Source organism: Lepus europaeus, chromosome 13 (genome assembly GCF_033115175.1).
Source record: "Lepus europaeus isolate LE1 chromosome 13, mLepTim1.pri, whole genome shotgun sequence".
In the NCBI taxonomy this organism is placed as follows: Eukaryota; Metazoa; Chordata; class Mammalia; order Lagomorpha; family Leporidae; genus Lepus; species Lepus europaeus.
In genome coordinates, this window is record NC_084839.1 from 12,470,178 (window position 1) to 12,496,491 (window position 26,314).

The window sequence follows — 26,314 nt, forward strand, 5'->3', positions numbered from 1 at the left end:
GTGAAGAGGCAACCTACAGAATGGGAAAATATATTTGCAAACTATGCTACAGATAAAGGGTTGATAACCAGAATCTACAAAGAAATCAAGAAACTCCACAACATCAAAACAAACAACCCACTTAAGAGATGGGACAAGGACCTCAATAGACATTTTTCCAAAGAGGAAATCCAAATGGCCAACAGGCACATGAAAAAATGTCCAAGATCACTAGCAATCAGGGAAATGCAAATCAAAAACACAATGAGGTTTCACCTCACCCCCGGTGAGAATAGCTCACATTCAGAAATTTACCAACAATAGATGCTGGAGAAGATGTGGGGAAAAAGGGACACTAACCCACTGTTGGTGGGAATGCAAACTGGTTAAGCCACTATGGAAGTCAGTCTGGAGAGTCCTCAGAAACCTGAATATAACCCTACCATACAACCCAGCCATCCCACTCCTTGGAATTTACCCAAAGGAAATTAAATTGGCAAACAAAAAGCCGTCTGCACATTAATGTTTATTGCAGCTCAATTCACAATAGCTAAGACCTGGAAACAACCCAAATGCCCACCAAGAGTAGACTGGATAAAGCAATTATGGGACATGCACTCTATAGAATACTATACAGTAGTCAAAAACAATGAAATCTGGTCATTTGCAACAAGATGGAGGAATCTGGAAAACACTGTGCTGAGTGAATAGAGCCAGTCCCAAAGAGACAATTATCATTTGTTGTCCCTGATCGGTGACAACTAACTGAGCACCAAAGGGGAAACCTGTTGAAGTGAAATGGGTACTATGAGAAACAGTGACTTGACCAGCCCTTGTCCTGACTGTTGATGTACAATGTAAATCTTTATCCATTTTAGTATTTTTTTTTTGTTCTAGTATTAGTGGTTGAACTCTGTAATTAACACACAATTGTTCTTAAGTGTTTAAATTTTTACTGAAAAGTGATCCCTGTTAAATATAAGAGTGGGAAAAAGAGAGAGAGATGAGATGTACAATTTGGGACATGCTCAATTGGACTTGTCCCAAATGGTGGAGTTAGAAACGTGCCAGGGGATTCCAATACAATCCCTTCAAGGTGGCATGTACCAATGCCATCTCACTAGTCCAAGTGATCAATCTCAGTTCACAATTGATCACAAAATTGTGTGATAGATCTAAGAGTCAAAGGGATCACACAAACAAGACTAGTGTCTGCTAATACTAACTGATAGAACCAAAAAGGGAGAGAACGATCCTTCATAGGAAGTGGGAGACACAGCAAACTCATCGAATGGTAGATGTCCTAAATAACACTCTGGCCTCAGAATCAGCCCTTAAGGCATTCAGATCTGGCTGAAGAGCCCATGAGAGTATTTTAGGCATGGAAAGCCAAGACACTCTGGCAAAAAAAAAAAAAAAAACCTAAATGAAAGATCTCTGTGAGTGAGATCCCAGTGGAAAGAACGGGGCCATCAAAGAAGGAGGTACCTTTCTCTGAAGGGAGGAGAGAACTTCCACTTTGACTATGACCCTGTCGGAATAAGATCAAAGTCAGCGAACTCTAAAGGCTTCCATAGCCCTGACAACTCATGACTAGAGCCTAGGGAGATTACTGATGCCATAAACAAGAGTGTCAAATTGTTAAATCAACAACAGGAGTCACTGTGTACTTACGTCTCATGTGAGATCTGTCCTTAATGTGTTGTCCAATGTGAAGTAATGCTATAACTAGTACTGAAACAGTATTTTTACACTTTGTGTTTCTGTGTGGGTGCAAACTGATGAAATCTTTACTTAGTATATACTGAATCGATCTTCTGTATATAAAGATAATTGAAAATTAAAAAAAAATTTGGTGTTAAATTGGAAATTGCATAGAAAATTAATCAATTCTTAAAAAAATATCATGTAGGATCTCTGTCCTTAATGTGCTGTACATTGTGATTTAATGCTACAACTAGTACTCCAACAGTATTTTTCACTTGGTGTTGCTATGTGAGGGCAAACTGTTTACTTAATATATACTAAACTGATCTTTTGTATATAAAGCGAATTGAAAATGAATCTTGATGTGAATGGAAGGGGAGAGGGAGCGGGAAAGGGGAGGGTTGCAGGTGGGAGGGAAGTTATGGGTGGGGGGGGGTAGAAGCCATTGTAATCCATAAGCTGTACTTTGGAAATTTATATTCATTAAATAAAAGTTTAAAAAAAATCACCATAATCATTCTGCTCTTTGACTTTAACCACCAATTGTACAGGCAATAAAAATGAAAGTTGTACAAAGGACAGTTTCTTGCTGCCCTTTGCTTTGCAAAAATAAGCACAGAAATAGGATTATTCTCCTGCAAAGTGTAGGTGGCCCCCTTTTTTAAAAACTGTTTTCAGTAATGACTTGAGTTCACACATACCTGTTTTTTGAATAGCTTGTCATTTTAATCTTAATGGAGAGGGGTACGAAAAATGTTAGAAATGATATGAAATGTTACTGCAGTCAGGAATGAACACTACTATCCATTGTTGCTGTGCACACACAGGTTCTCACAAAACATACAGCACTCATCCACATTTTCTATTGAAACATCCTCCCCCATCAAACACATATGAAATACATTACAAATTGTTATTACTAAGAACACTGAAAGTTGATCTGCTGAATTTAAATAAAATTCAAGTGTAAATATGAAAACTTAGACCTTATCCCAATACTTAAAACGACTTAAAATCATTAAAAGCCAACCTAAGTATTGCCAGAGTTGTGTTTACAATTGTGCTTAAAGGAATTCAAATGCCATCTTTTTTTACACTGAAGGAAAGGAAGAGGGATAAATCAGAAAATGAATCAACTAACACTGTACCAAGCTCTTGCACTAAGATCTTTACATATACACTATTTTACTTAGTTCTCACAGTTATTGTTCATGATTCGTGTTCCAGATACTGCGGTTGTCTTCCTTACCTGCCTTCAACACTACTGCCATGTCCACTACAGGACTGACTTAATGCTGCACCGGGATTTAATCCTGATACAGTTAGGTTACCCTGGGTAGTCTGATCCCTCTCCCCATACTGATTAGTTCAGGTAACCCAGCAAGGGCTAATTAGCACCAAGTCTGGCAGAGCTATAAGAACTTGTTCAGGTTGCTCTCACCAGAATAAAGCCAAGAACTTCCTGTTTGGAGCTTGTTGGGGATTATCTTGCACTGTCTGGCTGGATGTGGATTAGGAAGCAACGGAGTCCCTATTACTGCCAGGCACCACCCTGCAATTTTGAAAGCAAAGAGCCTTATGATGATGTTTGTTTCACGGATAGCAGAGAAAACAGAAAGAGAATGGCTCCTCAGTGATGCCGCGGCTGGGTCAGCCAATCCTGAAGTCAGCACCACCCCTGGCCCTTTAAGTTACATAATCCAGTACATTTTCTGATTGGATATACTAATTGTAATTGGATTGTTACATTTTAAAATTCACCTACATTTATAAAGCAATGATTCTTGCTTCATATTATATAGAGGAGAAAACTCAGAGGAAGGAAAAACTTTCCCAAGGTGTAGCCTGGGTGGCAATTCAGGAAGATCTGACTGTAAACTTCTTTTTACATTAGTATACCACTATCAAAGAAACTTGAGCTGTGTCTAATATCCACCAACATTCAGTTCGATAACATACTGAGAGTCTGCAGTGTTAAAAGATGGACTGTCCCAGATGCTCCTGGGTCCTGTTAGTTTATCACTGTTTTCCCCTATTCGCCTCATGAGAATTAACAGCTGATGACCAAATGGCATCATCTCTCACAGCCTTTTACACATGGAAGTGGCATGAAAACCCCTCATCAGACCAGGTGTACTGGACATTAAATGGTCAGACTGGGACTGTGCAACTTTCATAGGTGATGTAATGAACAAAAGGCTAAGAAGAGTCAGTAATTCTTCCTCAAAGGATGTTTGTCAAACTGCACTATGAGACAAGTACAGAAAGCACGTGTGCCCGCCCTGCTGTAATGACCACACATCCGGGGCAGTCAGTGCCGAGGCCTTTGCCAGGCCCACCATCATCCGTCCCGTCAACAGTGAGCACACTGGGAGCTTCCCTGTCTCCAGCTTCTGCCTTCTATTCCTTTCTCTAATCACCCCTGAGATGAGCTTCCTAAACTGAAAACCTAACAGTGTCGTGACCTGGCTAAAACCACTGCCATTGGAGACGGCTGTCATCACGTGGGATCTTCCTATGGGGACCAGCGCTTGACAGCAGCGCTGGCTGAGAGGAGAGGGCATGGCTTTTTATTATGAACTCCTTTGGTGCACAGGCTCCTGAATGTCTTTATAAAATAGCAGTCAGGAGACAAATCTGTGTGTAAGTCTGAAAGGGAGTTCACAGGATGCACAAAGAACGGAGGAGGCAAGGGCGTCCGCGTCACTAGTAGAGGCAGCTACTGCACTGGGAAGGCTGCCGGAAAGAGATGAGCATCTCAGGGAGGTGATTTTCAGACTCCTTTTTCCCCATGTCCTTCTCCGTGTCAAAATATGCTTGAAGATCTGCTGCACATTGTCCTGAGATCATTCAGTTATTCCTGTCTTCTACACGATTCACACAGCCTCTACATCTAGAACCCACATCCTCCCAGGAAGGAGAGGCCTCTTCTCCCAGCCTGCTTCCCAAGAGGCAAGCGAGGGCCGCGGAAATACACCAACAGCTCAGCACCCCGCCAGCCGCACCTCCGAGACAGCAGCCTTTGTCCTTTATGATGCTCCTGCGCACATGGTCTTCTGGCCAATTTTCAATCTCTCCTACTAAATTATTATCACAGCCAATCCATTTTCAAGCACAAACATGGAATGAGTTTCCAGCTTGCAGTCAGGCCAACAATCACAATCACCCCAGAAGGGCTTTTGCAGCCAAATTTCTCCGGCAAGGAAGCTCGTGGAAAGCAGGACTTCGGAGACTGCTTCAGGGACTGGGTGTGAATCCTGCCTTTGTCGCTCGTGGCTCAGGAAACACTGGGGCTTCCTTGGGACTTAATTTTTCTATCTTATTTACTTCATAAGACTGGTGCAGCAATTCACTGGATAGTACAATAAATATTCTCTCCCCCGCTTTGTAGTACCTGGTAGGAAGGAAGGATATGGAGTGGGAGATGGAGGAAACATTTTGAACTACTTGCCTATCAGGTACAGCAGGGCGACTAGGATGGGCTTTTGGAAACATCAGTTCCCTTGTTAATATGAGGTGACACTGACAGAGACAGAGGGGCTGATTCTTAGCCTCCTTCTACAAGGGATCATACTGAGAATCAATGTCACAGCCACAGTCCCCGTCTCAGGAAGCAGCAGAAGGAGCCTGTTACAAACAGGTCACCTACTTAGCCACAAAATCCTTCATAACGCAATCACAGCTGACGGGACCGAGAACTAGGACTGCGGTGCAGGGCAGCCACACAGAGGCTGGGAAGTGGCTGCATTCAAGAGTACCCCACACCCAAAAACACTCCCTCTCTTGCGAAATGTGAATGTGATGGCGGAGGGGACAGAGGAACAGCTGCTCCATGCCGTTATCCATTAGCTTCTGTGAAGCCTCGCTCGCTGAGATGGTTTCCTTCCACTCACATCCCTCACACTGATGTACTATTTTTGCTAAAAACATCCCATTAAGCCAATGACTAGAGTGTGTGGGATTCTCACAGCCCGAAAGAACCAAATTATCACATTACCACATAATTCTAAAGCGTGGAGTACACTGGCACATCTGCCCTAAGAGAGACCAAAGTGTGAGTGTGCCTCACTCAGTCTCAGCTTGCACTTGCTGCTGACTGTAACACACAAAGCCACAGGTTTCATTCTGGACTGTGCGTGCACTCTCATAAGATCTATGCAGAACTGGGGAGTCTCAGGCTGATGGCCACATCATGCCAACGTATCCTTGCAAGTGCTGTCTGCATTTACCCATTTCCAGGTCGCTGGCTCCAGAGAGCCATATCACCTTACCCCCATATGTCTTTTCTCTATTTTTATGTTTTTCTTAAAGATTTATTTATTTATTTATTTATTTGAAAGGCAGAAATACAGAGAGAGAAGAGAGAGGGGGAGGGAGAGGGAGAGGGAGAGACAGAGATCTCCCAACTATTAGTTCATTCCCCAAACAGCCCCAATGGCCAGGGTTGAGCTTGGCCAAAGCCAGGAGCCAGGGGCTTCTTCCAGGTCTCCCACATGAGTGCAGGGGTCTAAGCACTTGGGCCATCTGCTGCTGCTTTACCATGCACATTGGCAGGGAGCTGATCAGAAGTGGAGCAGCTAGAACTCAAACCAGCACCCATATGGGATGCCAGCACTGCAGGTGGAGGCTTAACCTACACCATAGTGCTGGCCCAGCTCCATGTTTTTACGCCCGTTCCTCAGCTGCCCTGCTAGCCTCTACAACACAAACATTGCTATCAGCTGTAAGTCAGATCATTTATGGTATAATGCATGAGGATGTTTAAATTTGTAAAACAGAGCTAAAGTCTGTATATAAACAGCATGTTCGGAACAAGGTTTCAGAATATGACGGATTTCTGTGCAAATCTGGGCTCTGTCACTTACGTGTTTGTGGCTTCAGAAAAGACCCTGAATGTTCCTAATAAAAAAATAAGGATGGCATCATCCATGCAGCATGGTTGTTATGAAGTTCATGAGGTATTGCATGGACAGCATCTGGTGCATCTAAACACACCCAAATTACTTCTCTTCCCTATCCTCTAACTGCCATTTCTCCAAGTCATATCACCATTCACATGTGGGCATTTGCTTCCGGTTTCCTGCCCACATCACATTCAAACTCAATTGCTTATCTCTGGGAGACTCTTAATATTTGGACCAAATGAACTTTCCAACTTAACAAGGGTACAACTTCTTATGGGCTTGTGACTGTACAGAACATTAAATTATATTCTGGACTTTATCTACATGGTTATTTCAAGATACAGTGCCCCTCCTTCTCTTTGTAGTTCCTAAAGCAGAATAGAGTCAAACAATCAATATCAAATATAGATTCAGGAGATATGGGTTTCAAACAGAGACTGGACACTTCCTGATTATTAAACTTTGGGCAATCACCCTCTAATAATCTGGTTTGATAAACATCTTCACAAGATATCTACAAACATCAAAAGACTTATTGTACAGGAAAATTATAATCCTCAAATTCAGTGTTCACTTTCAGGCTGTCTTCCATTTCTTACTTTGTTTTTGTGAGTGCTTGCCTGGTATCCCAAGACTGTCAATCCATTGGAAATAGAAATCCTTTCTCAAATTTGTTTTTGGTTATCTTCATAGGAATAACATAGGGCTCAGTAACATTAATAGCAGCAACCTTAACATAAAAAAGTAGCAAATACTAACTTTAATACTGACCATGGCAAATGCATGATTCAAATCACTATACTACTATTAAGTCAATTTAGGTAAAGAGTCCAATATTTGTGCTTTGTACTCTAGAAATGCCTGGACTTAAAGGGGAAAATCCCAATACATGTTTTAACATGCAAGTAAATCTGAATCAGGGTAAAAAGAGGCATGTGGGCAGAAGTGGAGGATAGAAGGCAGAGGCAGATCTGTCCACAGCATGAAGATTCCAAGAAGATTTGATAACACTTCAAGAGCTCCTAAGAAGGGCTACAATTAAAAACTGGTAGAGGCACTCACTGGGATGCTCTTACAGGGACCCAGCAACCTTATGACATTTTTTCCTATCCACTTCCCACTTTCCTGAATGACCACTTTTTATTTTCTCTTCTCTTTTAATCTCCAGCGCTACCTACCTCCTTTCCAATCTCACTAAGCTATTTTCTTTCTTCGCTTCCTCATTGGCTTAGAGAAAAGAATCTCTCCATCTCCTTCCCCGCCTGCTTGCCTGTGTGCCCATCAGCTCCAACTCCCTCCTGCTGCCCTGGAAAACTCATAGGGATCCTACTGAAAGCCAACCACTCCTTCTGCCTTTCTGGCTCGTCCATTGTCAGCAAACACACAAAAAATTCTCCCCTCTCCTTCTTATGTCATTATTTTCGTTTACTAAGTTTTTCCTGTTAATGTATAAAATTCTCACATATGCAGCATTTTTAAAAACCTTGAAGTACTGCTGTCAGTCTTGGTTGGTTCCCCTCACCCTCAGTTCTTAATTTTGGAGTAGCCCAGAGCTTCATCTCCCATGCACTCTCCTTTCCCCCTGCTTTCTGCCTTGGTAAAGATTTTATTTTATTCAGAGAGAAAGAGAGAGAGAGAGAGAGAGAGAGTGAGTGAGTTAGTTCGTTCTGCTGCTTCATTTCCCAAATGGCCACAACAACCAGGGTTGAGCCACACCAAAACCAGGAGCCTGGAACTCCAATCTGGTCTCTCATGTGGATGGCAGGAGCCCAAGTACTCAGGCCAACTTCTGCTGCTTCCCCAGGTGCATTAGCATGGAACTGGATCAGAAATGGGGAAGCTGGAACTCAAGTGCTCTTATGGGATGCTGGAGTTGCAAGAAGCAGCTTAACCCACTGTGCCACAACACCAGCCCTCACCCTGGGAATTTTATCCAGCATCCTAGTTTTAAGTACTCTCTATGTACTGGAAATTCCATGTTGCTTTCTTTATAGCTCCTGCTTCTCTGTTGAACTTCAAATCGTAAGATGCCTGTCCACAATTTAACGTGAATACTTTAAAACCACAACAATCTTAAGGGAAAAAATCTATTTTGAAATAATTACAAAATGAAAGTAGTTGCAAAATATCACAAGTCCACTTATCTTACCCAAAGGTGACATCCTCCAAAAAGCCGTATCAATTTTAATACCCCACATCAACTCCAACAGCCAACCCCTCTGTCTCTCTCCAGAATTTGGCCATTCCTTGTAATTTTCACTGCTATCCTTCTAACCCAAACCACTTTCATCTTTTACTGAGATGACTGCAACTGTCTCTTAAGCAGCCTATTTCTCCTGCCATTACTTCGTATGATATTTTTCAACACAGTGGTGCAATGATCCTGTGAAAATGTCAGCTCAGATCACAACTCTCAGTGGCTTCTCATTCACACAAGGCCCCTGTCAGGCGGGTCCCTCCTTTGATTACCACCATGACCTGATCTCACTTCCCATGACTCTTCCTTCTCATTCTACTTCAGCCACACTGGTCTCTGTGTTCCTCAAACAATCCCAGCATGCCCCCTGCAGGGACTCTTCAGTACCTATTCCACTATCCTTCTGGTCACCAAATAGCTTGCTGTTGCCTTTCCCTGAGGAGTTTCCTGTCTTGGTCAAGCCTTCTTTGACCATCTTAGTTCAAACTGCAGCACTTCTGCTGCTCTGCACTCTCTAAGTCTGTCCCAGGTTTATTCTTCACCTGTATTTATTGCTATTTCACACATCCGACTGTCATCATTTTGTTTAGTTTCCATCTCTTCCTGGTGTACGTTCCCTAGGATCAGAGATATCTGTCTATCCTGTTTAGTGCTATACAACTAGCACTGAGAATACTCCTGATACATACAAGGTTTGTTATCCACTGTTATCTAACAAAATATCCAAAATTGCTTCAAAGTTTCTGTAAATCCTCAATGTGGGCATGGCTTAGTTAAGTGGATTAAAGTCTCTCACAAGGTTACATCAAACCACTGGTCAGGGCTATAGTTCCATCAGAGTGATGTAGGCAGGCAGATAGGATACTTTAGATTAGATTTGTTGGCTGGAAGACCACGCCTTCACCATGCTCCGGTGTGACCTCATGCCCCTACCTGAGCCCACCCGTACGCCCACCTGCCCATCAGGCTATGCAGTCACTCCCCTTGGAAGTGGATAAAAGGCCTGGCACGTGGTGGGCCCCTCCCGTTTGTCGCCCTTACTGCCCTTGCTGCGCTTGCTGCCCATGGTACCCCACGCCATCCGGCCGCCTGCTCTCTGCCTTCCTGCCTGCATGCTTGTTCCATGGGGCTCGCTCCTGGCCTGCTCTCTGCCTTCCTGCCTGTATGCTTGTTCCACGGGGCTCGCTCATGGCCTGCTCTCTGCCTGGTATAGACCCAACTTAGCTTCTAGACTTTTCTTTCTCCCCTAAATAAAGCCCTCACTCTCCTCCATATTTCTCTCACTGAATGAAATCCTTAAAATTTAACCATGTTGTCGTCTATTTGAGCCAGTACTCAGAATTCTCTGAATACGTGGCAAAAGCCCACAAGCTTATTAATATTGGAAATGATTAATAAGCAGAACGGTATCAAGAGGACTAAGTGGGGAAGAAGAAAGAGACGCATTTGCACACTTATTCACATAGTTCTGAGCAGACTCAGCCTCTGGTCATATGGGTCTTTTTACGTACCTGGCAGCTAGATTCCCCCAGAGAGAGTGATCCAAGAGAGTGACAGAGGAGGATCCCCAATTCGTAACCTAATTTTGGAAGTGGCATCATACCATGTTTCCTGTATATTATTGGACAGAGGCAAATCTGTAAGTTCAGCCACATTCTAGGACAGAGATCATTTAAGGAATTGTAGGAGGCAGAGACCACAGAAGGTCATTTTAGAGAATACTTATACCAGCAATCAATAAATATTTGTTCAGTGAATGAAAAAATTAAGCAATCATGAAACTTGAAAAAAAAAAAGGAAGATCCTAAACCAAATGGGAAAACCCAGAAATCATGTAGGAATTTACAGATTTTTTTTTACCTTTAATATATGGGAGGGTGGGGAGCGGCAAGTATGACAAATAATCGACTTCTGAAGAGCATATAATACAAACAAAAGAGCTTTCCTTTCCTCAAATTCTCATAAAAAACTCATTTTTCTTAGGATTGTTTATGTTTTACATCTATTATGAGTGAGATGTATTATATCAAGTTTCAAAGGTGTATTTAACACCCTTCAAGCTCCCGACCTGCTCCCGTGATTTCTGTGCTTTGGCAGTATGTTGGAAAGAACAATCCTTTTACAGCTTTGCTCCTCCACGCTTATCAGCTAAGCTCCGGCTTTTGGCATGTTTGTCAAGACAAGATACGCCTATCAGACAAAACTCTCGCCTTGGAAAACAGAAGAAAACAGTTCCTTTAAAAGCAAAGGTATTCAGTTATAGAGATGGAAAGATACTGTTTACAATTTGATACACACAGTCCAGCTTGAAGGTCATATGGGAGTGGGAAGCACTGCCCATTTTAAAATCTTGAAACAATCAGCATCAGGCAATATTAGTAACAAATAAATGCCTGCACATAGAAGCCGATCAATAAATATGTATTGTGTATCTCTGTGCACACAGCACCTATTACTACTCTCAAATAGAACTTCTTTCACTAAATTACAGTCTATTGGCTGTGCATATGCATTGTGCACACAGGCAAGGATGGCAGCCACCTTCTACTTGTTTACAGCTCTTAGAATGACAGCAATGTACCCGGTCACTCCTCTTCCTGTCCAGCTCTCTGCTGTGGCCTGGGAGTGCAGTGGAGGATGGCCCAAGTCCTTGGGCCCTGCACCCACATGGGAGTCCAGGAGAAGCACCTGGCTCCTGGCTTCTTATCAGTGCGGTGCGCCGGCCGCAAAGGCCATTGGGGGGTGAACTAACGGAAAAGGAAGACCTTTCTCTCTGTCTCTCTCACTGCCACTCTTGCCTGTCAAAAAAAAAAAAAAAAAAAAAGAATGACAGCAATGCAAAGATCCTCAAATAAACGTTTCCGGGAAGTGTTTGGAGTTAAACTCAATTAGTTCAGAATCAGAGGAATGAAATTATTACAAACCAAATCCAGAGATCAATGGCCAAAATACTAATTTTAAGATTTAAAAAGTTAGGATTTAGGCCGGCGCCGCGGCTCACTAGGCTAATCCTCCACCTTGCGGCGCCGGCACACCGGGTTCTAGTCCCGGTCGGGGCACTGATCCTGTCCCGGTTGCCCCTCTTCCAGGCCAGCTCTCTGCTGTGGCCAGGGAGTGCAGTGGAGGATGGCCCAAGTGCTTGGGCCATGCACCCCACGGGAGACCAGGAAAAGCACCTGGCTCCTGCCTTTGGATCAGCGCGGTGCGCTGGCCGCAGCGCGCCTACCACGGCAGCCATTGGAGGGTGAACCAACGGCAAAAAGGAAGACCTTTCTCTCTGTCTTTCTCTCACTGTCCACTCTGCCTGTCAAAAAATAAAAAAAATAAAATAAAAAATTAGGATTTAACAGTTAGTTATCTTGTAACCCTGATAAAATATCAATACAATAATTTCATAGTTAAGATCAGTATATATAACAGCAACAAAAATCACCATAAAATTTAGGAGGAAAACAGGTTAACATACAATTGTTTCACTTTCCATTTAGAAATAGGAGTTTTGGAAATGTTGTGCCTTAAGACAAGTGTGAATTAGACATAAGTGGATACTTCAAAGAATTCATGAAAAATAGAATTAAAAGGTCAGTTTATTTTAATGTAAACAATTTTGAAATCTATGCATAGTTTTTCTGTAATATGAATTTTCTGTGATCTTTTTGAAGACATTTTGCATGTATTTTTATGCCAAAATAAATATATTTTAATTTCATTTCCCATGAGATCTTTGAAGTATACTCATACATCTTTTCCATTTTAAAAATGATGGCCGGTGCCGCGGCTCAACAGGCTAATCCTCCGCCTTGCGGCGCCGGCACATCGGGTTCTAGTCCCGGTCGGGGCACCGATCCTGTCCCGGTTGCCCCTCTTCCAGGCCAGCTCTCTGCTGTGGCCAGGGAGTGCAGTGGAGGATGGCCCAAGTCCTTGGGCCATGCACCCCATGGGAGACCAGGAAAAGCACCTGGCTCCTGCCATCGGATCAGTGCGGTGCGCCGGCTGCAGCGCGCCTACCGCGGCGGCCATTGGAGGGTGAACCAACGGCAAAAAGGAAGACCTTTCTCTCTGTGTCTCTCTCACTGTCCACTCTGCCTGTCAAAAATAAAAAAATAAAAAAATGATGATGAAGATCAAACGATCTTCCTTCATATATAATCATTGATAAGTATCAATGTGATCATTATAATAAGTTCATTCACAATGAAAGTAAAAATATTATAACTTGAATAAACTAAAATCTACTTATTTATATGAAAAATGTATGTATGTATGATAGTACATTTCACCTTTGATGAATCAATTATTTCGACCATTTTTCTATTTTGGTCTTAACTACAGTTCTTTTATAAAGCCTTATGAAGCTTATAAAGCCTCTAAAACCTTATCATATGTAGAAAGTATAGATGGGTCGAATTATTGCCTCCAAAGACCCCCATAATGCTCATCCCTATAATCTGGGAAAATGTTGCTTTACATACAAAAGGACTTGCAGATATGAGCAAGGGCATGGTTCCTGAGTCAGGAGATAATCCTGGATTATCCCAGTAGGCCTAATCTAATCACTTGAATCCTTAAAAATGGAGGGCTTTTCTTGGCTTTGGCATAAAGATGTGGAGACAGGGTAGTCAGAGAGTCTTAATCTTGATGGTTGAGAAGATGGAGGAGAGAGACCATTATCTTAGGGAAGAGGGCAACCTGTAGACACTGGAAAAAACATAGAAGTGGATTTTCCCGTGGAGCTTCCAGGGGGCAACATAACCTTAATCACCCTTTGATTTTAGCCCAGTGAAACCCTTGTCTGACATTCAATCTACAGAAGTGCAAGACAATAAGTTCATGTTGCTTTAGCCACTGAATATATTTTTAGGAGGAACACTTAAAATAAATACTATCAAGGAGAAGGTGATTAAAACATAGACTCATGTTATTTGAGAAATAAAGAAGAAACAGAGATGAAAAGTCTGGGAGGATACATGGTGTTTTAACCCGTTATATAAAGAGTAGTCATGTTGAGGTAGAAGCAGCTCCATTCCTTTGTTGTTACAGAAAGGAGTGCAAAATGAACAGGTGGATATGGATACCTTGTAAGAGAATAATAAATAAATAGATTCAATAAATGAACAGGTAGACTCAGAACAAAGTAGGAGCCTGTTTAAAGAAGAAATACATGATCATTTCCTGAAGACCTTTAACACCTGAGTAGATCAGACCAGGACTGGAACTCTGGCTCAACAATTAACTTACTCCTGATTTTAAATAAACTGCTTAACCTCCAATCTTAGGTAATGCACCTCCCAATGGAGATTACAACACCAATGTTGTAGGGTTGTTATGACAATGACTAGAGATAAAGTGCCAAGTCAGTGCCTGGTACGTAGATAAACAATGAATACTAGCTCTTACTATTTCATTGTATGCCATGTACAGTGGGTGATGTAGAATACATAAGACCTCTAAAGTCTTCTAATACTTTATGGCTAGCTACATCCATTTGCATATGTGGGGAAGGAACCATTTTCTCCTTCTTTGGAGTTCTCACCTTGGCTCATAAAGCAAGAAACTTCCCATGTGGGTCCCAAGAAGGTTAAGTACTACCTCGCTTTTCATCTCCCACTTTTCAGGTGAGAAAGAATGATAAATGACACTTGGAGAAGAAACTGACTGTACATGCCTAGCCCTCTCCCTGAAGACTATCAGACTGTAACAAAATCACACTCTTATGCTACTCCTGTCCTTCCAGTGGTAAAACTTCATGGAGAAGGCTCAGGCTTTTGCTCCAGGAAAGCAAATCTATTATGTTCATGTTACTACAGAGCATTTGAAAGTGATTAGAACTTGAGTTCATATGTATACACTTGGTTACAAACATAAAAAATGTACCAAAAGCACAGGCAATCAAAGCTAAAACGGACAAATGAGATTACATCAAGCTGAGAAGCTTCTGCACAGAAAAAGAAACAATCAACAAAGTGAAGAGGCAACAGACAGAATGGGAGAAAATATTGGCAGACTATGCAACAGATAAAGGATTAACATCCAGAATCTCTAAAGAGCTCAAGAAACTCAACAACAACAAAACAAACAATTCAGTTTAGAAATGGGCAAAGGACTTGCACAGGCATTTTTCAAAAGAGGAAATTCAAATGGCCAATAAACACATGAGAAAATGCTCAGGATCACTGGCCATCAGGGAAATGCAAATCAGAACCACAATGAGGTTTCACCTCACCCCCATTAGAAGGGCTCTCATACAGAAATCAACAACAAATGCTGGAGAGGGTGTAGGGAAAAAGACACCCTAACCCACTGCTGGTGAGAATATAAACTGCTGTAGTCACTGTGGAAGACAGTATGCAGATATCTCAGAAATCTGAATATAGACCTACCATATGATCCTGCCATCCCACTCCTGGGAATCTACCCAAGGGGAATGAAATCAGCATATGAAAGAGTGATTTGTATCCCCATGTTTATTGCAGCTCAATTCACAATAGCTAAGATATGGAATTAACCCAGATGTCCATCAGCTGTTGATGGGATACAGAAATTATTATATATATATATATATATATATATATATATATACATATACACACACACACTATTTTATACTACACAGTGGTAAAAAAAAATGAAATCTTGTCATTTTCAATAAAATGGATGAAACTGGAAACCACTATACTCAGTGAAATAAGCCAGTCACCAAAAGACAAATACGATATTTTCTCTTTGATCTGTGGTAACTAACAGAGCACCTAAAAGGTGATCTATAGGAGTGAAATTGTCACTTTGCAATGCAATGGTTCTGAATAGCCTTTCTCTCATGTGTTGAGGAACAATGTTTTTTTTCTTTATACTTTACTTAGTGTAGCATTAATCTTATAAGTAGAAAGTTAACTGAAAATGGATCTTTGTAAAAAATAAGAATGGGAATAAGAAAAGGAGGAGGAAGAAGGATAGGAATGCAGGTGGGAGGGAAGGGAGGGTGGGAAGAATCACTATGTTCCTAAATTTATAAACATAAAATACATGAAGCTTGCATACCTTAAATAAAATAAACAAAAAAATATAAAATATACCTTTGAGAAATTTTATTTTGATCACGTTAGGACAACTTATTTTTAAACATGCCTACAAGATTGTTTCAAGCCCCAAATGTGCTTTGTCTTGTAGTTCTATTGGGCAGTACTAATCTAGGAGCCACTTCTTTGGATGCACAAATAGGAGGCAGCCCTTCTAACAATGTGTATGTACTCTGCAGATCTGTCTGTGCACTTGGCAGGAAGGTATGGAGACTTCAGATAGGGATAAGTAGAGCAAGTCCATCTCTTAGACACAGTATGAAAGGGTGGATTCCCTTTCTTCAAATGCAAACACATGCTACAGTTAACCTCTTGAAGGGAGACTGGCCTAATCAATCCCTAGACAATCAGACTGACCTGATATCCTGGAAAAGCTCAACTGAGTGTTTTGACATTCTTTGTGAACATATGCAACTTATGCATAAAGTACTTTACTGCACATAGAAGTATACATTTGTTTGAACAATGAGCTGAAGCATCATTTTTACAAGGAGAACAACTGACAGACAAACCGTGGCTGTTCAGACTTGGATATTTGGCACTAACGACATTTCTGATTCAATGCAATTTTAAGCCACTGAGTACGATGGAACACGTTACCTCTCTGCATTTGGAAAAGAAAAAATGTTGAGAACCTTTTATCTTGATAATCTTCCCTTAAAACATCCTTTATTTTTAAAAATGCTTAATTATTTGAAAGGTAGAGAGAGAGATATCTCTTCTATCCATTGGTTCCCACCACATATGCCTGTAATATCCAGGGCTAGACAAGGCCAAAGCCAGGAACTCCATCTGGGCTTCCCATGTGGATTTCAGAGACTCAGGTACCTAAGCCATCATCTGCTGCTTCCCACGATGTGCATCAGCAGGAAGCTGGATCTGAAATGAGCAGTCAGGATTTGAACCAGGGACTCCAATATGAGCACCACATGGCTCACGCCCAACATCATTTCTATTTATAATTAAGCCACTGTGTTCCCACCTTCCCTGGTCTCCTTACAGTATCCACTCTGTTGCTGCCTTATGGAGCTACAGAAACAGTCTCAGGGCATTCCTTTCCAACCCTTATCTGTGAGGCTGGGTCTTCTTCATCTACATCAGCCAAAACAACATATTGAAAGCAGAAATAAATATGATAATACAGCTATGTTCTATTAAGCTAAATAGCAAATGTAAATAATGCTACTACTCTGTTTATTGTTTATCTTGGAAATATAGTTATTTTTCATTAAACTACTCAATATATATCTACCTATAACAGGTCTATTATTGGTGGTTTTAAATGAATATTTTTTTAGTTTCTTATTTTTCACCTCTAATGATAAATATCAGCAGGTAAAACCTATGTAAGCCAAATCTTTTTGGGGTCCTCAACAGTTTTCACGAATATTAAGGCGTACTGAGATCAAAAGTTTGAAAACCACCCAATATGATAATAATTAACTTTTTTTATTAATTTTTTTTATTTGACAGATAGACAGTGAGAGAGACAGAGAGAAAGGTCTCCCTTCCGTTGGTTCACACTCCAATGGCCACCGTGGCCGGCACACTGTGCTGATCCAAAGCCAGGAGCCAGGTGCTTCCTCCTGGTCTCCCATGCGGGTACAGGGCCCAAGCACTTGGGCCATCCTCCACTGCCTTCCCAGGCCACAGCAGAGAGCTGGACTGGAAGAGGAGCAACCGGGACTAGAACCTGACACCCATATGGGATGCCAGCGCCACAGGCGAAGGATTAACCAAGTGAGCCACGGCGCCAGCCCCAATAATTAACTATTTAAACAACCACTTTCAGAGTATCTATCTATTTTATACTATACTAGGAAATGTGGAACTACAGATAAAAGGCATTACTCTTCCTGTATCTCAAAAAATTTCCAAGTTCATGAGAAATGTACTGCTCATTATAATGATTTAAATTGTCTTAGTGTAATTTTTTTAAAAACCTCAATGTTCAGTATTTGCAAGCATACCTTTTATAGTTTGATGATAAACATCACCACTAAAACAAGGGATTCTGAGAAAGTTCATGGAAAATTCATATTATGAAAAGACTACACATGGATACACATGGGTTTTCAAAACTATTATGCAACAGGGTGAAGACCTTTTAATTCTAGTTTTTCAACACACTTTTGGAAGTGCTTTCATACTATGATGGAATATAGCTAATGCCTAAATACATCATGATTCAATCTGAACCCATATAAAATATACTTCATTTATGCATCTGGAAGTCATAATCATGCCATGCAATTAAGTAATACATATCATTTAAACACTTTTACACTGATTTCAGATACTGTTGATTACAGTGAAAGATACACTGCCTTCCTTAGTGACAGTGCAAGCCCTGCAGAGGCCCTGAGGTTACAGCTGCAATGCAAGCTTCTGACTGAGGCTCACACTTAGGCAACATATTTTATTTTTACATTAAAACATGGCTTTTAAGGTAGATTTACTTTTCTAGATCTTTATGTCAAAAAGTTTAGATAATAGTCTGGAAGGAAACAGTAGCTTATTTCAAGAATATGAAACAGAGATGCCCTTGTACTGTTTCCTTAGCTCCAGAAGGCAGAAAAAGAAATGAGTGGGAATCACAAGGAGGGAGGGTGGGTGAAAGTAAAACTAATGGTGGCTTCATTACCAGAATGAATGACATTTGAAGGTCAGACTACATGAGAGATTCTCCCTGATTTTTCTGTCCCAACCCAAAAGAGACTACCTGGTCCCATCAGAAACAACAGTTTACAATCACAATGAATCACAAATGGTGGGAGGTAGAACACAGGGTACCTGTGGGGTGCCCCGGGAAGGAAGTGGTAAATGCCTTTTCAGTTCCAGGCCAAGAAGCACCTGCAAAGAGCCTAGAGGCCTTTTTAAATTCTGTGATCACATAGGGCTTTTTTTTTTTTCCCTCAAATATTTATTTACTTGAAAGTGACACCAAGAAACAGAAAATCTTCCATCCACTGGGTCCACTCCCCAAAAGGCCATAAGGGCTAAGATTATGCCAGGCCAAATCCAGGAACCAGGAAACTCCAAAGGGGCCCAAGTACTTGGTCCGTCTGAACTGCTTTCCCAGGCACACTAGCATGGAGTTGGATCACATGTGGAGCAGCCAAACAGGCACTGTGATATGGGGACAAGAGATGGTGTTCCAAGCACCAGTTTAACCTGCTGTGCCACGATGCTAGCCCCTGTCCTGGAATTCTAAATGTACAAATTTGCTCTCTGTTCTTTCTATAAAAATGTCTCTAATTGCTGAATTAGACAGGCAATAGGAGAACAACCCTAATCTGACTCCACCAAAACAAAACAACTTAGAGTCCAACATCTGCATCCTTTCCCCTCCTACATACTCATCACCTCAGATGTCATGAGGGGGCAGGCACTGTGGCACAGCAAGTTAAGCTGACACTTGCAACACCAGGATACCGTATCAGAGTGTTAGTTGGAATCCTGGCTGCTCCACTTCAGATCCGGCTACCTGCAGATGTACCTGGGAAGGCAGTGGAGGATAGCCCAAGTGGTTGGGCCACTGCCACCCATGTGGCAGACCCAGATGGAGTTCCCGGATCTTGACTTCAGCATGGCTCAGACAGGGGTATGTAGCTTTGTGGGAGTGAACGAACAGCTGGAAGATCTCTGTCTCTGACTCTCCCTGTCATTCTGCCTTTCAAACAAACTTTTTAATGTTCTGTAAATTTAGTCTCTGCTTACATGACTTAATTTTTCTGTAAATTTTACACAAAATTTCTGAGTATTCTGCTAATACAAATGGCAACTGAATGACTATTAACCTGAGAGCAAACAATCTTTCTCAGGTATGCTGTACCATAGACTCCATTCAAACCCTGGGGATACTCCTTCAGAATTCTACTACCTGAAGACCTATTGTTCTTGTTACAGACTCTAGAATTAGCTTACCAGTTATTTTCAAAAATCTGGTTCTGAATTAAATGTGGATCCACATCTGTAAACTGCACACTGTATGAACAATGCACACTTATTTTACATTTTTAACATCATGTGCAAGCTGTGGAAACACCTGCTGCTTTGCAACTTTGGACAAATCCAGCTGCGAGTTCTCTTCCAAATGTGTCTTGTGACATGTGCAGTTGAGTTTCATTTTTTTTTGTATTCTTTCTCTCTCCCTCATATATATATATACATATATATATATCTTCAATCATGCAGATAATCTACATTTTACACATTTCCTCTCTTAATGGAAAATTAAAACCTTGTAAATTTATAAAACGAGAAAAAATATTGTAGCTATACTAAAGTACAAGAGTGGGACTGGCACTGTGGCCCAGCAGGTTAAGCTTCTATGCTTGAATTATACCCTCTAAGTTTAAAAGACAGCAATTCAGAAGTGAACTGAATGAATCTTTAAAGTACACACGTGTGCACAATTTGCCACACATTTTTTGACAGTTGGAGTCCATAAATTAAAAGCATAAACTTGGGAACCTAAGGTGGTGGGGATATGCTATAACTTAAAATAACCTGACTTAAAATATCATTAATTACAGTAAAACTTTCAGTGAATCTCTACATTCAATTCCGAACTTTAATCACGAATAAACGGTTGCCCTTAGAAAGTCTCCATCTGTCTGATTACCTCCATGTACAAGTCCACAATCAGCACGCAGCCTTGACTCAACCTTCCTGCTCTCCCCTAAAACATCTCAAACCTCCTTCAGCCTAGAGTGGGGCTACAGACTGCTGCAGAAGGAAGCCTTCTCCACCTTCTGGCTGATCACTCTACAACACCTTCAACTGGGTCACGGTCCTCAGCTCAGCAGCCATTTCCTTGGATTTTAAACTGCCCACTGGGCTTGGTCCCTTCGCATACGTTACCAGGTTAGCGGCTTCCAGCCTGGCCTTTCTTATTTTAGACTCCGCCATCCTCTGCAAACAGCACAGAACAAGCTGTTCCTCTGGGACTCCGTAGTCATCCTGTTCCCTCTGGGCTCTGGACTGGCTCCGGTCCCTTGACTACAGCTACTTCTTTTCTACAACTTCCTGGAAACAGGTCAGCTCAGTGGCTAAGAGAGAAGGTCCTGGGTAAGTCTGCTTGAGTTAGAATGGTGGCTCCTCTATGACCAGCTTAGCTGGGCTGAGCCTGTTTCTCACCTATAAACTGGTCTAATAGCAGTATCTACCTCAGAGATTACCCAGCCACGGCTCCTTTCTCTAGCAGATTGCTGAGACTAAACCACATAACTGGCAAGTGGAAATATCAAGGTTCACATATAGTTAAACTTAGACTCTTTTCAAAACATACTATACCATTCCTTTAAAATCATCCTTATTTTCTTCCTTAGAAACAACAAAAATGATTTCAACTCCTTTTTATAGCAGTGGTTACAAAACTGAAAATAAAATTAGGCAAATTACTTATTTTCTATTATAGCAATAGAAAATGAATTATCCACAATTATTCATCTGAGTTGGTTAAAAGTAGTACTCTTGAAAGATTTCTGAACCTATCCCTGTACCAATCCCCAAACAAAACTTTTGCAATTCTTTATAACTACCTCATCTTCAGAATATAATCAACTAGAATAAAAACATTTGCGATAGAGGGCTGGGCAGACTTGCTGATTTTGTGGAAGACAGCACCAGAGATGGCAAAAGAAGATAAAAAAGGCATTCCTAAGGCCACACAATTCAGCAGCTGAGACAAAAGGCCAAGAGATTTATTTATTTATTTATTTATTTATTTATTTATTTTGACAGAGTTAGACAGTGAGAGAGACAGACAGAGAGAAAGGTCTTCCTTCCATTGGTTCACCCCCCAAATGGCTGCCACGGTCGGAGCTACGCTGATCTGAAGCCAGGAGCCAGGTGCTTCCTCCTGGTCTCCCATGCAGGTGAAGGGGCCCAAGCACTCGGGCCACAGCAGAGAGCTGGACTGGAAGAGGAGCAATCAGAACTAGAACCTGGTGCCCATATGGGATGCCGGTGCCGCAGGTGGAGGACCAACCAAGTGAGCCACAAGATTTTTCGAGAGATATTGTCCCGGGTCTGTGCAGTGAGAAACCTGCTTTTGAGAGCAGTATGGTTTGGGTGGAGGATAGAAAGGGGACGAGAAAGTTCCACATTATCCATTCCGAGTGAAATTACACCTAGTTGGGGAATTAGGATTCGGATCCAGTCAAAGGGCTCAGCCCCAAGCATGCGGTAGACACAGGACAATGGGACATGTACTCCGCGAGACAATCCCATCACCAGGTTGTATGCTGGATGATGTCCATGCCAAAGTTTTTAAGGGCTCAATGTAACAAAAGCTCAGGTGTTAGCCTGGGTCCGAATGCAGGTTTGGACACCAGAGCTCCTTCACATAGGCAGCTGGAAAGAAAAGGAGGTGGTATTTACCTTATATCAGCAAACCGTGAGAACTACAGCAAGCATCAAATGTACACGTCAATTACAATGAAACATGTCAGGAGACAGTGCTGTAGTGCAACGGGTTAAATGGTTCCTTGCAACACTTGCATTTCACCTCGCAGCACTGATTGGAATCCCAGCTGTGTGTCTTCCAATCCTTATCCCAGCTAATTTACTTGGGAAAACAGCAGAAGATGGTACAAGTACTTGGGCCCCTGTCACTGACATGGGAGACCTGGATGGATTTTTGGGTTCCTTGCTTCAGCCTGGATTAGCTGCAGCCATTGTGATCATTTAGGGAGTGAACCAACAGATAACAGATCTTTCTTTTTCTGTCTGTCTCTGTCACTCTGCCTTTCAAGTAAAGAAATCTTAAAAAAATGAAGAGGAAGAGGCATGTCAGAGAGACCATTTGTAAATCTGCAACAGAGGAAACTGATTTTCTAATTAAAACACTTCATACTCACTTAAAAAAAAAAGCCAAACAAATAATTACAAGTATTTTCTATTTCAAAAAAGAAATAAAAACAAAATCTACAGAACTGAAAAGCAATTTTAATTTCTTCTAAAGTGCTCAATTTACTTTAAACTACTTTCTTGGTTACCTTGGCCACAGCTTTAGGAGAAAATGTCATTGCATCCACAACAGTAATGAGGTCAGCCGGGTGGAGGCGATCAAAGTACTTCATGCAGATGTCGAAGGCATGGAGCCATTCCGGTGAGGACTCTGGGACTTGCTTAATTAGGTGAGGGTCTCCAGTCCAGAACAACTTCTGCAACCAGATGGTGTAGAGAGAGCTGGGGGAAAGCATCCGTCCATCCTTTTCAGGGATTTTGGGAGCAAGTTTGGAAATAGATAAGATGTTTTGACTTGAAAGAACTGGCTCCAGGGCTTCAAGGGGACTCACATTTTCATCCGTCAGCTTTTTGTAATCAAGGCCTATCAGAAAGAATAGAACAGAGAAAACACGGAAGTGGCACTCCAGTGTAAACCTTCACCCAGGTGCCTTCAAACACACACACAGCCCACTTCATGGCTGACTAAGAATATTCATCATTTGGTAGTAGTGGACAGTTCAGGTTTTCAGTGGAATGGATCAGAAGACCTGAATTCTAGTTCCAACCTGAAAATTATTCAACTGTGTAATCCCATACACAACTTTTGTGTGCCTCAGTTCTCTCATGTGTACACTGGAGGTGGCAATATCTCCTTGCCTCTCAATTCCCCAGAACACCAACATTTTCCAATATACTCACCAAACTGCATTACATTAATTTGTTATTTACCTGGCATTTCACCAGCTACCTGAAGGCAGGGAATGAATCTGACTCCTGCTCTTCTGTGTCTAGCCCAGGGTCTAATTTGATTATTCAGTAACCAACCGGTGAATTGAAATAAATTCTCACAATTCCTAGTATCAATTTAACGCAGGCTTGAAAGTATCTTATATATTACAAAGCATCATGAATATTCAAGAGGTATTAAAGTATTTAATTTCTTAGCTATGAGCATAAAGATACCATTCTAAAGATTTCCACTATTTATCAATGATTCAAATGCTCTTATTTCATGTTCTCCTCACACATTTTAAACATATGGGCTCCAATGACATGAAATTCTGCCAGACTATCTTCTGTAAAGCCTTGTCATATATCCATATATATATGCATTTTTTATATTTTATGTACATAACACACTATGATATTAATACAACTTAAATATAATATAACCGATGGGAACAGGGGGAAAGTCTCTGAGGCAGCAGTCTAAGACTTTGGATTTTCAGTGCCAGGTTTACCATAAGGCACTGCGTGCCTTGCAGTAGGCTTCTTATTTTTACTAATACTTGATTTCCTCAACAGTGAGTGAAGGAGTTGGAAAGATAATAGCTAAAATGAATTTGCTTCAACTTTCTGTGTCACATGCATACACATGATGGCTTTTAGAAAATTAAACCCTAGACTTTCAAAAAAGATAAGTTTGAGCAAAGAAATGATCATCCTACCTGAAGCAACTACCTTAAATTTCTTCAAGAGTCGAATGTGGGTTTCTGGTTTGATAGCGGATTTCCCAAAATCTGCACAGCCATAATTTTCCAGGAGAGTGAAATAATACAGCAGTCTTTCGTGATCAAAGCCACCAATAGTGGGATAAATGTATTTGACCATGTGTGTGTGAAAGCTTTCGGGATCCGTCTTCAAAGTCTCAAAGAGATGAAGGGCTTGGGCTCGCTTTTCAATTTCTACTGTGGACAAACTGAAATTAAGAGTCAAAAAACTCTGCTTAGATTTATTGCCTTTATTAGCAAAAGAACTATTTTAAACCTAGTAAGAAAGAGTATTTATCATAGGTCCCTCTTCCTGCTTAATCAAAGACAGTAAACCACCGGTTCTCAGTTAGCTTATAAAAAGGGAAAGAAACATGTGCCAGGACCCATAACTGCACTACACAACTTTCATGTCACCTCCCGCGAGCCTACAGCACATCCGGGAAGCGGACATTACTGCAGCTGGGAGAGCTGCTCGGTGCTTCCCAGCTAGGAAATTAATCCAGATCTGTCCACTCCCATCATAAATCATTTCTTCATCTCACAAGAAAAGCTGAAAATGTGTACTTCTTTATAAAAATGTAAGCCATCTTTTTATATCAGGAATTCAGGAAAAGGTAAAGGGAAGAAAACACAAAATTTTAGGCCTAAGTTTTACATCCAGGAGTCTGGAGCTGATATTCAATAGACTCAAATTTGATACTGTATTACAATGAGGTTAAAATAGGAAACAAAAAGTAATCACACTTTCACTTACATTATCTTTTATAATGGCACTTGAATAAAACGCATCTTACTACCTGCATCCCAATTTAGACATTTTTGTAATGTAATTTTTGAAAGTCATGAAAGGTTAAACTATCATGTTTGGTTAGTTTGTGCTTTACCTAGGAGGAAGGAAAGTGTTAAGTTTTGTTCTGTGCTTCCTGGACAGAAGTCTCTGATTTAGTGAAAAGCCACTGAACTGTATGAGTCTCATATTGCCTAATTTTAAGAGACAGCCCCCACACTGAAAGAAATGGCCAGCTTCCAGGTCTCTCAGAACAGCAATAAAAACACCGGGGGGCAGGAAATAAGAACTTTGGATTCATCAAATTTGGGTTCACAAGACTTTAGTTATTCCTCTGAAAAATGATACACTATTTAGCATAAGTATCACTTTAGAAAGTGCCAAAACATACATGCTTTTGGTTTATGTAGATAAAGATATTATTAATAGAGTTTTAAAACTTTTCTGAGAATGAGATATTACTTTGGATAATAAGGACAATCTCCAAACCAAAATATCAAGTAAATTACAATAAAATGATTTTTTATTTTCACTTCAAGAGAAATCTTCTTTTTCCATTATCACAGAGTTCAAATATTAACAAAAATATTCTTCTTTGTAAGTATGTCCCCAGTCTATAAAAATTTCCCCCACTGCCTCCTCCAACTACTGGCACATGCTAGATATCCTTTCACTCTATATTAATAACATAGTTTAACTACTTATTATCCCATCTGACTCCCAGACAATGCTGCTTAATGCCATACATTGTATTACATCTTTATCTTTTTGTATTACTTCTTTATCTTTAGTTTCTCAATTCCAAGGACCAGTATGTGATACAAAGAAAAACATTCAACACATATTTTATAAATGCCAAACAGTAGATAAGTAAAAAAATTGGGTTTCCCCTCCATATCAAGCACCATGCTCAGCACTGGGGCAGTTGCAAAGATTAACAGCATAGAACCCTCATCCAGGTTTGAAAGCATAGCTGAGTTGCAAATACTCAGAGTTAAATAACAATGCAAAACAATAGTATGGGCTGACAAAGAGCACAAATACATTTCAACTAACAGTAAGGTCACTAAAAGCTATGACTTCAGAGGCAGTAGAACTCAATGATAATGTAAGGCGGGGGGCGACTTACTGGAGGTATTGTAGAAAGGAATAAAGCAGAAACAATGTGAACCAAATTATCAAGGCAAGAAAGCACAAAGCCTCTACAAGGAACA

General features: G+C 41.0%; 1 protein-coding gene across 1 annotated transcript in view; it reads right to left on the reverse strand.

The window, feature by feature from the left end:
• NBAS (NBAS subunit of NRZ tethering complex) overlaps window positions 1–26,314 on the reverse strand; it is a 427,776-nt gene that overhangs the window by 96,291 nt on the left and 305,171 nt on the right. The window contains exons 43-44 of the mRNA XM_062208974.1: window positions 24,269–24,519; window positions 22,868–23,202 (exon numbers count right to left, since the gene is read on the reverse strand). Coding sequence (XP_062064958.1) covers window positions 22,868–23,202; window positions 24,269–24,519 — 586 coding nt within the window. The remainder of the gene's footprint in view (window positions 1–22,867; window positions 23,203–24,268; window positions 24,520–26,314) is intronic.